The 17026-nt window shown below is 49.0% G+C and overlaps 1 protein-coding gene across 3 annotated transcripts in view; it reads left to right on the top strand.

The window, feature by feature from the left end:
• Positions 1-17026, top strand: part of Smurf1 (SMAD specific E3 ubiquitin protein ligase 1) — a 97567-nt gene that overhangs the window by 75653 nt on the left and 4888 nt on the right. For all 3 annotated transcript variants that reach the window (XM_038345233.2, XM_038345231.2, XM_042055889.1), the window contains 10 exons: positions 672-913; positions 2937-3021; positions 4174-4320; positions 6240-6438; positions 8355-8458; positions 11865-11979; positions 13401-13579; positions 14498-14635; positions 15566-15686; positions 16327-16528. In XM_038345233.2, coding sequence (XP_038201161.1) covers positions 672-913; positions 2937-3021; positions 4174-4320; positions 6240-6438; positions 8355-8458; positions 11865-11979; positions 13401-13579; positions 14498-14635; positions 15566-15686; positions 16327-16528 — 1532 coding nt within the window. The remainder of the gene's footprint in view (positions 1-671; positions 914-2936; positions 3022-4173; positions 4321-6239; positions 6439-8354; positions 8459-11864; positions 11980-13400; positions 13580-14497; positions 14636-15565; positions 15687-16326; positions 16529-17026) is intronic.

Genomic DNA, 17026 nt, shown 5'->3' with positions numbered 1-17026 from the left:
GTTTGATTTTGTTTTTCAAAGTTAATGTTCCTTTGTTCAGATGCAATAATGGAGAAGTCATTGCTTTTAGAAAAGTGGTCCCTGCCAAAACACGTACGGTAGAATGGTAGAATGTAGGAACTGGACTGGCAGTAGCCCGTGGTGGGGAGGGTGGGAGAGCAGCCTGCTGTTACTGGTCTCGGTACAAGCTCATTGTTTGCTCTTTCAGTATAAGAGTCTTTTAAAAAGTATTCCATAGTAAGGGGAAGTGGCTCATTAAGGCAAATTGTTTTGAAACTGCTGGGGTCGGGGCAAAGACTGTTTAAAAAACACTTAGAGTCATGGTATTTTTTGTAACAAAGGATTTCATCGTTGAGTAAAATAACAAAGAAAATGGAGTGTTTAGATTAAATCAAGAAAAATGAAAAGTCACCTTCTGCCCCACCTCTCCGTCATTTAGAGCTGTTAACTAGTGTGGCCCTATTATTCTAAATTGTAGTCCCTCTGACCTCTTGTTCCACTTAAGAGTCTTTCTCTCTCATTGGACACCCTAAATGTCATGAAACTTAGCATTGGGAACACTGTCACTCGTTAAAGGGACCTAGAACAAGTGCATGTGGCCTTTGAGTGCGTGAGTCTTGTGATGCTTCCATGATGTTCCCACACCTGCTCTTCTGCCCTGTCCCTTCCAGAACAGTGTATGAAGACTCAGGCCCTGGAAGGCCGCTCAGCTGCCTCATGGAGGAACCTGCCCCATATTCAGATGGTACCGGTGCAGCTGCGGGAGGTGGGAACTGCAGGTTTGTGGAGTCTCCAAACCAAGACCAGAGACTCCAGGTACAGCGACTCCGAAACGCTGAGGTTCGAGGGTCCCTGCAGACACCCCAGAACCGACCACATGGCCACCAGTCTCCGGAGCTGCCTGAAGGCTATGGTGAGTGTCTTAGTTTTCTGTCTGTTGCTATGATAAACACTGTGACGAAAAGCATTATTTAGGCTTACAGGTTTCAGCCTGTCACTGAGGGAAGTCAGGGAGGAACTCAAGGCAGAAGCTGTGGAGGAATGCTGACTCCTTGCTCCGCATGGCTTGCTCAGCCAGCTTTCTTTCTTTTTAAATTCACCCATTAATTAATTTTACATCCTGACTGAAGTTTCCTTTCTCTCCTCTCCTCCCAGTCCGTCTCCCCCCACCTCCAGAAAACTGACAGAACCAACTAACCTGGGCTCGTAGGGCTCACAGAGACTGAAGTGACAACCAGGGAGCCTGCATGGGACTGACGTAGGTCCTCTGCATATCTTACAGTTTTGTAGCTTCATCTATGGAATTCTTAACAGTAGGAACAGGGCTGTCTCTGACTCTGTTGCCTGCTTTTGGGACCCTTTCCTCCTATCGGGTTGCCTGGTCCAGTCTTAATAGAGGATGTGCCATGTCAAGGTACCTGCTACTTGATATGCCATGACTGGCTTTTGAGACAGGGTCACAGTATGAAGTCCTGGCTGGCCTGGAACTCACTTTGTAGACCAGCCTGGCCTTGAACTCAGAAGTCCACCTGCCTCTGTCTCCTAAGTTCTGGGATCACAGACATGGGCCTCCATGCTCAGTCTTACATCATCCAAGTTCACGTGCTCAGTAGGCTGGATCCTCCCACATTAATCACTAATCAAGAAAATGCCCCAGAGACTTGCCTGCAGACCAGTCTGATGGAGGAATTTTCTCAATTAAGCTTTTCTTTTCCAAAATAACTCTAGCGTCTATCAAGTTGACAGAAAGCCAACCAGGAAAATGAGGAACTTGCCCTGCGTCCCTGGGGAATCAGCACTTTTCCTGAGAGCCTATGCTCTCAGACCTTTAAAGTATCCTGTGCACAGCTGCTAATGGCCTGGTTATGCCTTCCGCGGCCGTGCCCTCTGCGGCTGTGGCATTGGATGGCTCTGCGGCTGTGGCCATGTAAGGATGGGGAACTCTAGAGCAGGCATCCCTTCTCTATGTGTAGAGACCCCATGGAAATGCTAGCTACGGACATAGCAGAGAGACAAGCAGTGTGGTCTGTGATTTGAGATTGGAATGGACATCAAGAGGATGGAAAGAGCAGAGCCGTGTGGCTGCAGTGGAGAGAAGACCTGGGGGGTGTGGTTCCCATCATCACATCGCCCAGATGCAAGCATGTTAGGAGACGATGGTGGAGATGGAAGGTTGCGGCTGTGGCAGAAGTGGGTGGAGACATCCACGGTGGCTCAGTGAGAAATGGATTCGCCCCAAGTGTGGGGACAGAGTAGATTTGAGAAAGCCAGCCATGGCCTTGTAATCATTTTCTCTGTAATCATAAAGAGTGTTGAAAGAAGCTGGTATAGTGGTGCTCACCTGTGGTCACATCACTGCGGATGCGGTACAGTGTGTACACATCACTGAGGATGCAGTACAGTGTGCACACCTGTGGTCACATCACTGTGGATGCGGTACAGTGTGTACACATCACTGTGGATGCGGTACAGTGTGTACACATCACTGCGGATGCGGTACAGTGTGTACACATCACTGCGGATGCGGTACAGTGTGTACACATCACTGCGGATGCGGTACAGTGTGTACACATCGCTGCGGATGCGGTACAGTGTGTACACATCGCTGCGGATGCGGTACAGTGTGTACACATCGCTGAGGATGCGGTACAGTGTGTACACATCGCTGAGGATGTGGTACAGTATGCACACCTGTAGCCACATCACTGAGGAGTGGGACAGTGCACACCTGCAGCCACATCACTGAGGATGCCACTGAGGCAGGAGAATCATGAGTTCAAGGCTGATTTGGTCTACATCGTAAGACCTGTGTCAAAACACTATCATATATACATACATGAAATAAAATAAAAATAAAAGCTTAAGAATCTGAAAATAGGATTGGAGTGGGAAACTGTGGAGTTGAATTTATTCACTCAGATTCCTTTCTCATGCAGAGCAAAGGACGACAGTACAGGGACAAGTGTACTTTTTGCACACGCAGACTGGAGTCAGCACGTGGCATGATCCCAGGATCCCCAGGTAGGCCTCACAGGCTTGAAGAGCCAGCCCCTCTCATGGACTCTAACTGCCATGTGAAGGGAGATGGAGGCTGGGATTTGCTGGGCAGGGGCATATGTGGGGGAGTGTGGAAACTACGGTGGGCCTTGGTCGCCCTTGAAGTTGGTCATGTGACCATCTACTATGATCTCTCTCTACTTTTTTTGTAAATGTGTAAAATTTTCCTTGCTACAAAGTGAAACAGGAAAGATAAAGACTCTGTTACCCTCTCTCTCTTCTACTTTACTGTCCCTCTTCCTCAGTCCCTTGGGGACCATTCCGGGGGGAGATGAAGCTTTTCTATACGAATTCCTTCTACAAGGCCATACATCCGAGCCCAGGTCAGAGAGACCCCCGCCCCACCCTGTGCCAGAGTTAAGTTTCTCTCTTTCTTTGCTATTTTCCTTTTACAGTAGCATTGCTACCTAAGATACCTCGGGTGATGCTCAGTCCCTTTTCACTCCCGATTTGTTCCTCGAGACCCAGCTTCCTATCTTTGGTGTTGAATTTAGAATTCAGGGTCTGCCATTTGCATGGGAATGTTACCTGCAAATGACTGAGGTGCTTCTCGGTATGCATCTAAGAAAGGACAGGCATCCGTGTTAATCCCTGATGTGTCTTGAGCAGGCACACGGTCGGTCCCTTCTGACTAGAGCACAGTGAAGTTACCAAGGGACTGAAGTGAAAGCACTTGGTGAACACGGGGCTGCCTTGTGGGCACTGTGTCATCGAGTGCATCCTCTGTTCTCCCAGCCTCGAGAGAGTGGGGCCCTCAGGAGCTTCTCAGGGGAGGAATCTTGGCTACACCGAGCTTCTGGTTTGATTAGTGATTCCCAAGAGCTTCCTAATGGGAGTCGGGTGCTTCCTGCTTGTGTAGCGTAAGGAAAGCTCTTCCCAGGGTAACCCCATTTCTTATGGGGGGCATGAACACTTGAGAGGTCTGCCCTACCTGTCAGGTGCTGCTGCTGTTTGTAGGCCAGAGGTTTGTTTGGACTGACTGGGGTTGGCACAGGTAGCACTGTGACAGGGATGTGGGTACCTTGCCAGGAAACCTCTGTGGCTGCTGGCACTGAATGTTAGTCTGTTTCTTGGTTTTCAGTGGGATAAAGCTCTCTTTACATTCCGTTTTGCTAGAGACCTTAACAGTGTGAACTGCGATGAACTTGGGCCGCTGCCTCCAGGCTGGGAAGTCAGAAGTACAGTGTCGGGAAGAATCTATTTTGTAGATCACAATAATAGGACAACCCAGTTTACAGACCCACGGCTTCACCATATCATGAAGTAAGACTGTAGCATCTTTGCTGGCCTCTTTACTTTATAATTGGATGCTTCTTTGCACAATATTGGTGTGTGTGTGTGTGTGTGTGTGTGTTGGGGAGCAAGTGCTCAACATCAATGTGTTGTGTGAGAGGTCAATGTCAAACTTTTCCTCTATCATTATCCACCCTAATTTTTGAGCAGGGTGACCTGGAACTCACCTTTTTGGCTTGTCTAGCTGGCCAGCAAGTCCCAAGGATCTGCCTGGCTCCCGCCCCCAGCTCTAGAGTGGCAGATGAGCACAACTGAGTTTTTTCGTGAGTGCGGGGATCTGAAGTCAGGTCCTCACACTTGCAAAGCAAGAACTCGACTTGAACCATTCCCTCAGTCCTACACTAACATTTTTCTTAATGTATTACTGCAGTGTTTGCTCGATGGTAGGCAAAGAAAATAAGGTAGACATTTGATGAATAGTGACATAATTTAAACCCTGAGATTAGCATGGCTGCTGCTAAGGATGTTTATTGTTGGCGCCCTTTTCCGTCAGCAGCCTAAGTGAAGGTCACTGCGGCGATGGCAGAAGGAGGTTCTCCAGCAAAACTTGCACAGCACATTCTGTAAGGGCCTGCTGCTGCTGCTGCTGCTGCTGCTGCTTGTCAGAGCCTTTTCCTGTGCCAGGCAGTTATGCTGTGGAAATGGGCATGATCTTTTGTGCCACCCCCAGACACAGCTTCATACATAGCTCTGCAGTATGGTTGGCATTCGTGGCAAAACTTGAATAAAGCAAATGCCACATTGTTCCTAATGGCCCGAGTCCTGTCACTGATCTTCGTTCTTAGTTAATAGGGCTGGGAATCTTGATCAGAAGGAGTGGGTGTCACTGGATGGCACAGGTTGCTTGCTGTTCACTCCCAGCCTGGCTTCCTATATCTCCTATAAAAGTCCTCTACCAGCCTCGTTTCATTCCTGCCAAGGCCCTGCCAATAGTGCACCAATTGGTGACCCAGGTAGATGCATGACACCCAGACAATTTCTGTTGTAATTTTCAGTAATAATGTAGCAGATTATATTAGTCAGGGTTCTCTAGAGGAACCAAACTTACAAACTAGATATATACAAAAAGGGGATTCATTACAGTGCCTTATAGGCTGTGGTCTGGCCACTCCAACAATGGCTGTCTACCAACAAAAGGTCTAAGAATCAAGTAGCTATTCAGTCTACAAGGCTGGGTGTCTCAGCTGGCCAGTGATGGAATGGACTTGCTAGTGAGAGCAAGAGCAAGCAGACATGTCCTTTATCTAGGCTGCCAGTAGAAGGCGTGGCCCAAATTAGACGTGGATCTTCCCACTCCAAAATATTTGCATTAAAAGTTTATCTTCCCACCTCAAAGATCCAGATTAGAAGTGGGTCTTCCTACTTCAAATGATTTCATTAAAACAAAACAAAACAAAACCACAATCAGGTGGTGGCGCACGCCTTTAATCCCAGCACTGGGGAGGCAGAGGCAGGTGGATCTCTGTGAGTTCGAGGCCAGCCTGATCTACAAGAGCTAGGTCAGGCTCCAAAGCTACAGAGAAACCCTATCTTGAAAAACAAAACAAAACAACAACAACAAAAAAAGCAAAAACAAAACAAAACAAAGAAAGAAAGAAAAAGCAAAACAAAAACCCGCAAAAAACAAAACACAGGTGTGCCATTGGGTTGTAGTTTGTTCCAGGTGTAGTCACGTTGACAACCAAGAACAGCTATCACACAGATAAATGACTGCTTAGAATTGGGGTATCTCCTTATTGCACCCCAGAGATATGTTGGGCTGATGCCCACTGTCAGCAGCATAGAAAAGCCTGCTGCCTGCAGTGTGTGCTGGGGTCTCCAGAGTCAGTGGTGCGGGCTGGCCTGCAGCCCTTTGCCTGTCTAGTGATGGCTGTTTCTCCTCTTTGCAGTCACCAGTGCCAACTTAAGGAGCCCAGCCAGCCGCTGCAGTTGCCCAGCGAGGGCTCCATGGAGGACGAGGAGCTTCCTGCCCAGAGATATGAGAGAGATTTAGTCCAGAAGCTCAAAGTTCTTAGACACGAACTCTCTCTTCAGCAGCCCCAAGCTGGTCATTGTCGAATAGAAGTTTCCAGAGAAGAAATATTTGAGGTAAAGGATTAAATCTTGATAAGTCATGCAGCCCCATGGAGAAACAAGCGGGGAGGTTTGTGTTAGATCATCTACTCACACGTCTTGGTGGACCTGCTCTCGGCTTTGTATTTGAAGGATCGGGTTGGTTCCTGTTAGTTTTTATTGTCGCTGGATGTGGGAGCACATGCTTTTCATCCCATTGCTAGGGAGGCAGAGGCAAGGGGATCTCTGAGTTTGAGGCCAGTCTGGTCTAGAGTGAGTTTCAGGACAGCCAAGGCTACACGGTCAGACCCAGTCTCATAAAAGATTTTCTTGTTATGGATATTCATTATACAGGGTACTGTCACACAAGGACATTTTCATACTGTTCTCTGCACCTCTTTCCCAGCCCCTGCCCTCCACTTCCTTGCCTGCCCATAGTCCTCTTGTTCTCCTAAACACTTTCGCAGATAGGTATATGATTTTATGTATCTGTAAAATTTGGGAATCTTTTATATGAGAGAAAACGTGGTATTTGTCTAAGGCAGGCTTAGTTTATGCACTGTCTCTATCTCCAGTAGCTTGCACGTCTCTGCAGACAACATAACTTCATTCTATAGAGAAAAAAATTCGGTGTCTGTGCATACCATGTAGTGTGTATCCATTCTCATTGTTGGACACCTAGGTTGTTCGTAGCTTAGCTGTTGTGGATGAGCATTGATGACTTACCGTGTAACCCTCGAGTTAAGTCTCTGGAGCACATGCGTGCCACACTGTAGATCTAGTTGTGGTTCGCTGAGAAACCTCCAGCCTGACTTTCATGGTGCCGGACTAGTGTGCATACCCATCAGCTGCTGTGTGTAGGTGTCTGACTTCCATGGTGCTGGACTAGTGTGCACACCCATCAGCTGCTGTGTGTAGGTGTCTGACTTCCGTGGTGCCGGACTAGTGTGCACACCCATCAGCTGCTGTGTGTAGGTGCCTGACTTCCGTGGTGCACACCCATCAGCTGCTGTGTGTAGGTGCCTGACTTCCGTGGTGCCGGACTAGTGTGCACACCCATCAGCTGTGTGTAGGTGTTCCCTTTTGTCCATATTCTCAAGAGCATCTAATTGTTTTCTTAACGTCTACCATTCTGACAGGTGAAATGAGCTCCCCATGTAGTTTTTTGAGTTCTTTGTATAGTGCATATATGAATCCTCCGACATTAGTGTAGCTAGCGAAGGTTTTTCCCCACTGAGAGATCGGTTTTATTGTTTAGTGAGATACAGGGTTTGTAGGGACCAACCTCATGCTGAGCAGAATTGCATTTCTGTTTCTGACAAGTCTAAGTGCTCAGTGGTTTCAGGGTGAGAAGGGAGCTGTGTGGAGCCTGGTTGTTGTGGGCTGGGACCCTGACCTGATCCTGAGCAAATGTGGGTCACTTCTCAGCCTGGTGCTCCTCAGACCCACTCGTCCCTTCCAGAGGGTCAGTGGAGGGACTTCTTTTCAGAGACAACGGGGACCATTCGGGCTGGACTTGTCTCTGGGAATAGGAAGGAAAGTGGTTCTGCCCACTACCAGATCCAGGCAGTCAAAATTGCTACATGGTTAGGGATGCAAAAAAAAGTGGGTTATGAGGTAAAACCTTAGCTTCGTTTGGGCTTCACCCTGCCCACTTGTGTGGAGATGCTTGGCAGAAATTACCCACCTGAGGCAGTTTTCCAGTTTGGGAAACTTGGTGAGAACCTACCTCAAAGTGCAAAAGTGAGAAAGGGTTAGGGATGTTGTTCAGCAGCAGAGCCCCTGCCTAGAATCCCCAATGAGGGGCTGAGGTGTGTCTCAGTGGTAGAGCCCCTGCCTAGAATCCCCAGTGAGGGGCTGGAGTGTGGCTCAGTTGCAAACTTGTCTAGTATGGATTCTATCCCCAGTAACCCTCCCCCCCATTTTTCTGAACCCGTGGCTTTGGTGCATAGGAGTCGTATCGCCAGATCATGAAGATGCGGCCGAAAGACCTGAAGAAGCGCCTGATGGTGAAGTTCCGAGGGGAGGAAGGCTTGGACTACGGTGGAGTGGCACGGTGAGCTGCTAGTTTATCCCCTTTCCCACCTGAGTCTTAGGCCGTTGTAGCTGCATTTCAGGAAAGCTGTTTGCCCTTCACTTCTCGAGTGCTACAGTGGGGTGTGACCTGCTCACCGTGCCAGCATCCCCACAGGACGCTCAATCTTCTCCTGCTGACTTGAGCTGCTGATGTCACCACTTAGAAAATCCATGATTGTCACTTTGTTTACTTGGCATAGTCAGGATTAAACTTTGAAGCACACTTCTTTAGCTCATGTGTCTGACACAGAGCTCCAAGGGCCACTCCTGAACTTAACGTGGAGGCAGCCTGGCTTGTCTCATTGCAGCATGGGGCAAGGCACGTGGAAATTGTATTTGTATCAAGGGAATTTTATATGCTGGCAGCTGGCATTCTGGGTCGGAATAGTTATAGTAAAATTTAGGAAGAATAATGAGAATTTCACTTTTGAGACGAGGTTTCTTCCGAGAAGCACCTGGTATCATCCTGGTGATCAGGTTCAGGCCGCTGCCTCCTGATAGAGGGATGTGGTCACAGATATGGACTCCGGGCAGTGAGGAGAAGGCTTACTTCTGCTCTACTGTTGGGCTGCCTTCAGTTTTCCATGTCTGCCACTCGAGCTCCTCTGAAACGCCTTTTCTCTTTAAAGACTTCACTTTATGTGTGCCTGTTTTGCCTGCATGTGTGTCTAAGCACCACGGCATGCAGTGCCCACAGAGGCCAGAAGAGGGCATCAGATTCCCCTGGGACTGGAGTTCCAGGTGGCTGTGAGCTGCCATGGGAACTGGGAATCAAACCCAAGTGCTCTGCAAGAGCTGACCGTGCTCTTGACCGCTGAGCCATCTCTCCAGCCCTCTACTCTTAAATTACAGAATACTGTTTAGCTCTTTAGAATTTAATTGTCTGGAGATTCTGTTTTTTCTCTTCCCTCCCTGTTCCTCTTTCTTTCTCATGTCCCTATCCCAGAATTCAATACATAGCACAGCCTGAGCCTAAGATAATCCTCCTGCCTCAGCCTCTTGAGTGCTGGAATTAGAAGTGTGAACCACCACATCTGGCTTCTTTTTTTTTTTTCTTTACAAGATCATTTTTTTTTGCATAAAATTTTTGTCTTTATTGTAAAGTTATGGTGCTGCAAAATCACTATTAAATTTCATTTTTTTTCTCATTTTTTTTATTAAAAATTTCCATCTCCTCCCCTCCTCCTCCCCCTTCCCTCCCCTCCTTTCCACCCATACTCCCACTCCACCCCTCTCCAAGCCAAAGAGCCATCAGGGTTCCCTTCACTATGTTAAGTCCAAGGTCCTCCCAGCTCCCCCTAAGTCCAGGAAGGTGAGCAACCAAACTGACAAGGCTCACAGTGAGCCCGTCCATGCTGTAGAGTTCATGTTCATTGTCGTTGTCCTTGGTTTCTCAGTCCTCCTCCACCGTCAGCCACATTCAGAGAGTCCGGTTTGGTCCCCTGTTCCATCAGTCCCATTCCAACTGGACTTGGTGGTCTCCCGTTAGATCTGTCCCACCATCTCAATGGGTAAAAGCACTCCTCGCGGTCCTGGCTTCCTTGCTCATGATCTCCCTCCTTTTGCTCCTCATCAGGACCTTGGGAGCTCAATCCGGTGCTTCTATGTGGGGCTCTGTCATTTTCTCCATCCAATACCAGGTGAAGGTTCTATGGTGCTGGCTTCTTTTTAAAACAAGGCCTGTCTTCCTTGTCCCCATAAACTTGAAAATCCCCACGACAGCCATTTCCTTAGAAACCTGGTCCCTCTGTGGCACTCCAGCCTGAGTGTCACTTGGGTTGCCTCAGCGTTGTGACCCCAGCCACTCCTTTCCTGGCTTCACCCTTGTGGAACAGTTGTGTGACGCACTTTTTCTTTCATCTGTGTCCCCAACAGTAGCTCCACTTGGCGAGAGACTTTGATAGTTGGTGAATGGCCCTGTAAATACCTGCTGAGCACACAGTCTCCTTCCCCATAGCTCCTCCTGTCTACCCTGGTTCTCCTCTTCCTGCAGGGTTTCCTTACCTTGTCTTCCAGTGTGTAAAGGTGGTGGGGTTTGGGGTGGTTTCTAAGTTACTGTATAACACACTAGCTTATTGAATTCCATTGTAATCAAGTATAAAATGAAGAATTAAGCAAATACACCTGATGCGAATTAAGTCCTCTCACCAGAGCCCTTCCATCTCCACCTGTGCTCTGTCGGACTTGCATTTATGCACTAGCCCCCAGACCAGGGACTCTGCAGTGACCTGGGCTCTTGGCGCGGCTGCACACGGCAGAATGTTCTCAGTCCCCACTCTCCTATACTCTTAACCGGATGAAGGAAGAAGTGCTTAGGGACCAAGGAGGGGCCCATGGTCCTCAGAGGATGCGTAGCAGGAAGTCAGGGTGGGAGAGCATCAATCTTCCGCCATGTTTTGGTCTGACCTGTGTATTTTTTGTGTATTTCCATCACTTTCTTGTACGGATGGCTTTGGTCTGTGCTGCCTCCCTGACCTGCCTGCTCTCTGTTTGAAAGAGTAAGAAATGCCACAGTAAAATCTGAGGCCGCTGTCTCAGGGTCTATTTGGAAGGTGCTTTGCCTCAAGCATCTGCAGGACTGAACCCGTCCTGCAGAAGCAGCAGCAGCAGCAGCAGCAGCAGCAGGGTGCCTCGCAGCTCCACCACAGCCTTGATCAGTTTCCAGTGGAAGTGGTTGTTGTGTTTGGCTGCTTTGGATTTACGATTTTTTTTTTTTTTTGGTGTAAATTGATCCAAGCATTAAAGGAATTTAGAAAATAAGTTAACCAATGTATTCCCACCAGATTTCCAAAACTCTTAGTATCTTCTAATGCTTTAGGTTCATCTAGGTTTTTTAACATTATACCAGTGATGACTAGGCGCGGAGATGGGTCAGGCTGCTTGCCCTAAAGGCAGGAGGACCTGAGTTCAACCTCGGAAACCATACAGAAGTCCAGCACAGTGGCATGTGGAGCTGGGGCAGTGGAGACAGGAGGATCCCTGGGGCTCACTGGCCAGCTTGCCTCACAAAATAAGCTGGAGAGCAACTGAGGAAGACCTCTGAGGTCAATCTCTGCCCTTCACATGAACACATACACATAAACATGTACACATGATTAAATTTAAAAAATGAAAGTGGTCCGTGCTTATGGTCTAAAGGGCAGTGTTGTCCCTAGAGCTTGGACTGTTCCCTCTGTGAAACTCTACTATAGAATGCTTAGAAACTTCGAAACCAGAAGTGGAGAGCTGGCTCAGCAGTTAAGAGCACTCTGTTCCTGCAGCAGGCCTGACCTTGGTTCCCAGCACCTAGCCTCCTTGGGCTCTGCATGTATCCATGTGGCATACATTGACTGCCTTAGAAAAAGTCAGAAACTGATACACGTGAGCTGTGCTGTCTTTGTTCCCAGAGAGTGGCTGTATTTGCTGTGCCATGAAATGTTGAATCCGTATTATGGGCTCTTCCAGTACTCCACAGACGACATCTACACGCTGCAAATCAACCCGGACTCTTCCGTCAACCCCGTGAGTGCTCCTCCAGCTGGAGTTTGTGAGGCAGATGCGGCTTCCACCAGCACTTGGTGACTTAGAGAGGATGCTGAGAATTCAGGGCAAGGGTGGGAGCATTGGCTGGCAGAACCTGATTCCAACCTGGATTTCTGCCAAGTTGAGATCAGGGGCCTGCTGTCTGTAGGGGAGGGCTGTGGCTCCGAGCTGTTCTGTGCAGAGCATGTTACCCTTTGGGGGCACTCTGGTTTAGTGAGGGACTGTATTTTTGTTTTTGCAAGTCTATACATACTCTTATCAAAATTGGAAAGTTCCATAATTAGCTCTTTAGGCCACAGATGTGAACATTTAGCATATTGTAGGTACAAGAGACCCATCCGTGGGTGGGCATAAGACCATGAAGGACTTCTGTGGGACCACACCCAGTGTCACAAGGCTACAGAGTTGAAATTGGGAACTAACTCAACTAGAGAATTCAAATACAAATAAACCTACGGTTTGGAAGATGGTTCATCCACACAAGCATGAAGCCCCAAGTCAGACTGCAAAATGCAAAACCCAGCCAATTATGGCCAGGTGGTGGTGGTGCATGCTTTAATCCCAGCATTCAGGAGGCAGAGGCAAGTGAATCTCTGTGAGTTTAAGGCCAGCCTGGTCTACAGAGCAAGTTCCAGGACAGACAGAGCTCTGTAAAGAGGCCTACAAAGCCAAACCAAAAAATCCCCACAGGCGTTGTATGGTCATGCTGGGGCGGTGGAGGTGGAGATGGTGATCCCTGGAGCTTGCTGGCTGGCCAGCCTGGTCTGTAAGGTCCAGGTTCAATGACAGATCCTGGCTCAAAGAACAGTGGACAGCACCTTAGGACTGAGGTGATCTTGAGCTTTGACGCAGACATACATGTGCACCTGCACACACACCCACACACAATGGGAATAAACCTTCAACCAAACGGAAGTTAAGTTTGACAAGTTTTCTGAGGTGATTTTAATTCGGAGCCAGAAGGAGAAACATGAACCTTTTCTACTTTGAAACCAGAACCACTCTGGTTGAGGAAGAGACACAGCTTTCTCAACTGTGGAGAAGTCTCCACATCTTCATTTTGTACCAGACCGAGTTCTCAAGAAGAGACAGCAGACCCGCCCCCCATACCCCCCTACAGTGTTAGGGCTAGGATAGAGTGGTACAGGCCTGCCATCCCAGTACTCTGGAGGCTGAGGAAGGAGGATTTCCAGTACCAATCCCACCCAAGTTAGAAGCAAGTCCCCAAACAAAAGATGCCCTGTGGACTTGTAGCTAAATGTCAGCCTTATCCTGTCTGGCCACAGGCGGGTGAGAACAGCTGAGTATATTCCAGAGTCCCCAGAAGCCTGCAGGAAGCCTAAGGCCATGCCAGCAGCTCATCTTTCTAATGACTTGCTGTTCTCTGGTGCCCCCTATAGGACCATCTGTCTTACTTCCACTTTGTGGGTCGCATCATGGGTCTGGCTGTGTTCCATGGACACTACATAAATGGGGGCTTCACAGTTCCGTTCTACAAGCAGCTCCTGGGAAAACCCATCCAGCTGTCGGATCTGGAGTCAGTGGACCCAGAACTGCACAAGAGCTTGGTGTGGATTCTGTAAGTGTTACCGTCCTGCCCCAGAGCTCCTGATGTGTTTGTGTGTGTACACATGCTTTGGGGGGAATAGATGTGAAACTAAAGAGAGTAACAAAACTTAACTATTGCAGCAACAAACACTGGATTGCAAATACAAATTAACAAAACAGAGGTAATAGAATTTCTTAACTGACTTATATTCTTAATAATGCTTAGCAGGTCTCTTTTCACAAGCTGGTTTGTTTTGTTATTTATTAAGGTTTGATTCCAAATGCTAGTAATCTTCTTGATGTGTGTGGTGGGGGATACAAGCAAGCATCTCCAGTTTCCCAGGCGTTCTGTAGAAAGCAAGAGAAAGTATCAAAACAAAATTAATATTAGTTACTTTTAGAGTTTATCAAGATTCTTTGCTGGGTGGGAGAAACAGGATTTAACTATAGTTTGGTTGTCCCTGTGGAAGAGCAAGGCCCTGACTGGTCACAGAAGCTGCTGTGTGGAGTCTAGCCTGGGAACCTTTTTCTTGGCTTCACTTGGCTCTACTATGCGGGGCAGGGGGGGATTCCTGTGGGGAATCTGTTGATCTGATTGTCAACATAAAAAGTCAGTCTGACATTTCAAGTGCTTTTTGTGGGAATGGATGCCTTCGAAAGAGCGCCCTGAGAAGAGAGAAGCCTTATTTTCCTGGCTTGAGTCCTTTTGACTCCACTGCCTCCTCACAGGCTTCCTTCTCCCAGACTTAGTTCCCAGAGCAATTAGGCCTCGTGTCCCATGGTGTCACAGAATGAGAGTGGCTCCCCCCCCCCACACACACACAATGAGAATCATAAAAGACAGGAACAAAACCTGAGCTGTGTTTGCCAGCTGTCTGGCACATCCAACACAGCCTCCTAGAACTCTCTGGCATTGGCCTAATCAATCAGCCTTTGCCTGTGTCCACAGAGAGAATGACATCACGCCGGTGCTGGACCACACCTTCTGCGTGGAGCACAATGCTTTTGGGCGGATCCTTCAGCATGAACTGAAACCCAATGGCAGAAATGTGCCTGTCACTGAGGAGAACAAGAAGGAATATGTCCGGTAATATGCAGGGCTGGCTTCACTGGTGGCCTGGAGTGAGCAGAAGGTGCTTTCAGGAGTACCCACAATAGAGACTTCATGTGACAGCTCAGCTCTGGGTGTAGAGGTGGCCAGCCAGGGTCAGCAGTTGCCAGCATGTCCAAGGAGTTCACTCTGGCATCTCAGTTCCAGCCCGAGGGACAGTTCCGCGCACTGCAATTCAGAACTGTGCATGTGTCGTAGCCCTTCTGGCACAGCTCATTATCCCCCCTTGCCTTTTTAGTAGAAAACCAGAATGCCAGAACTGCTTCATTTGTAACTGATAGAAAGGCTAAGTGTGGTGTGTAATTCCAGCACTTGGGTGGGAGGCTGGTACAGGAGCAGGTCCAGGTCATTCTGGGCTACATGGTGAGTTCACTCCCAGCCTGGCCTACACAGACCTCTTCTCCAGGGCATGGGGTGGGGTGGGATGGGATAGACCTTAACCCTGGCACTCAAAAGCTAGAAGTTAGTAGGAATTCCAGGCCAGTGAGTTTAAAGCCAGCATGGGCCACATGAAACCATGTCTCAAAATGGTAACACAAGGGGCTGGCCTGACTCAGTGGTGCAGACACTTGCTGCTCTTCTAGAGGACCAGCACCCCTGTGGTGGCTCGTAGCTGCCTGCAACCAATTTGAGGGAATCCAGCACCCTCTTCTGGTCTCCATGGGTACCAGGCTCACATATGATGCAGATATGCAGGGGAAATATGCATATGTTTAAAATAACAGTAATTAAAGATAAGACCAGACAGGCAAATGAAGAGCAACCAGGGAGGGCGGGAGCAGACTGGCACCCGCTCAGCAGGTTCTACAGTAACCTCCCATATATGCTGGCACAGCTGTGCCAGCCACTGTGGGGTCAGTGTTTTCCTGGCCCCAATCACTTCCAACATGTGGCTTTTCCTTTCAGGTTGTATGTAAACTGGAGGTTTATGAGAGGAATTGAAGCCCAGTTCCTAGCGCTTCAGAAAGGGTTTAATGAACTCATTCCCCAACACTTACTGAAGCCCTTTGACCAGAAGGAACTAGAGGTGAGTGCTAGGCATTCCAGGGCCTCAGACAGTGAGACCACTGGCAACCCTGTGCAGTGGGCTTGGTGTTGGGAGACCAAGGGCCTCTGAACTGTCTTGTCACACACTGGGTGGTGTCTGGCCCCTTGGCAACAGTTAATGACTGAACCCAGGTGTCCATGTCTTGGATTTTTGGGATCTCTAGCCTTTCCCTTGCACCCGGCCTCCCTGAGGCCAGGTCTCTGCTTTCCATTCTGGCTATTAATAGACTAAGAACATGCCATTGTTGTGAACTTGGACAGTGACTCATTCATCCCTTGCCAACTCTGTCTGCCTGGTGCCAAGTGGCCTAAGCCTTCCAGATTGTTCTCAAAGCCATCTGCCCACTGTGGGGCTGTGAGCTTTGGAGTGGCACATCTCTGAGGCAGTGGGTTTAGAGTATGCTCCATGTCCCCTCATCCGCACATGGCCTGTTGAGTTCCCACCCTGTCTGCTCTTCCCCGTCACTCTTCCCTGGTTCAGAGCAAACTCAGCCCTGAGGTTCTGGGGTTTCAGCCCACTGGGAGCTGCACTGTCAGTGCTTCTTGAGTATGAGGACTCCTGGGGCAGGGCCAGCGCTAGACATTTCAGATTTAACCTCCAGCCTGATGCCCTTCCTCAGCTGATAATAGGCGGGCTGGATAAGATAGACCTGAATGACTGGAAGTCCAACACGCGTCTGAAGCATTGTGTGGCCGACAGCAACATCGTCAGATGGTTCTGGCAGGCAGTGGAGACCTTCGATGAGGAGAGGAGGGCCAGACTCCTGCAGTTCGTGACAGGATCCACGCGAGTGCCTCTCCAAGGCTTCAAGGCGCTGCAAGGTGACTGACGTGGAGTCAGGGCCATTCCCTGAGGTGTTTAGTGGCTGTGCTCTGTCTGGGCTGCGAGAGTTGAAATGTGGACTGTCCCAGTAGAGAATGTTGGTGGCCAGTGTTCTCATAACAAATACTTAGCACTGGGGTGCCTGGCAGGTATAGGGTCACCCTGAGGCCCTTGGGCCCATGGGTCCTGTGGTCTAAAAATCCAGGAGCATCAGGGGCTACTGATAGCCTCTGGTGTCCACAACCCAAGGAGGGTGCCACCTAACACCGACCTGTGGGGGTTGGTGGAAGAAGAGTCAGGTGGAGGACACTGGAGCTTAGTCTGGTATTGCTACAAATGTGGAGTCCTCACCAACAGAGTCCACCTATTTCCACAGTGATGCAGGATTGCGGGAGGCTATGCAGGAGTGGCAGGGTTCCTCCCAGCAACCCAGACTCAGAAGTTGTCTCCACCTTGTCCTGCTAAGCTGGGCTTGCTGCTCCTCCCCATACCAAGTG

Source organism: Arvicola amphibius, chromosome 10 (genome assembly GCF_903992535.2).
Source record: "Arvicola amphibius chromosome 10, mArvAmp1.2, whole genome shotgun sequence".
Classification (NCBI taxonomy): domain Eukaryota; kingdom Metazoa; phylum Chordata; class Mammalia; order Rodentia; family Cricetidae; genus Arvicola; species Arvicola amphibius.
The sequence above is the reverse complement of the archived record's forward strand: the minus strand, read 5'-3'. Positions and strand labels throughout refer to the sequence as shown.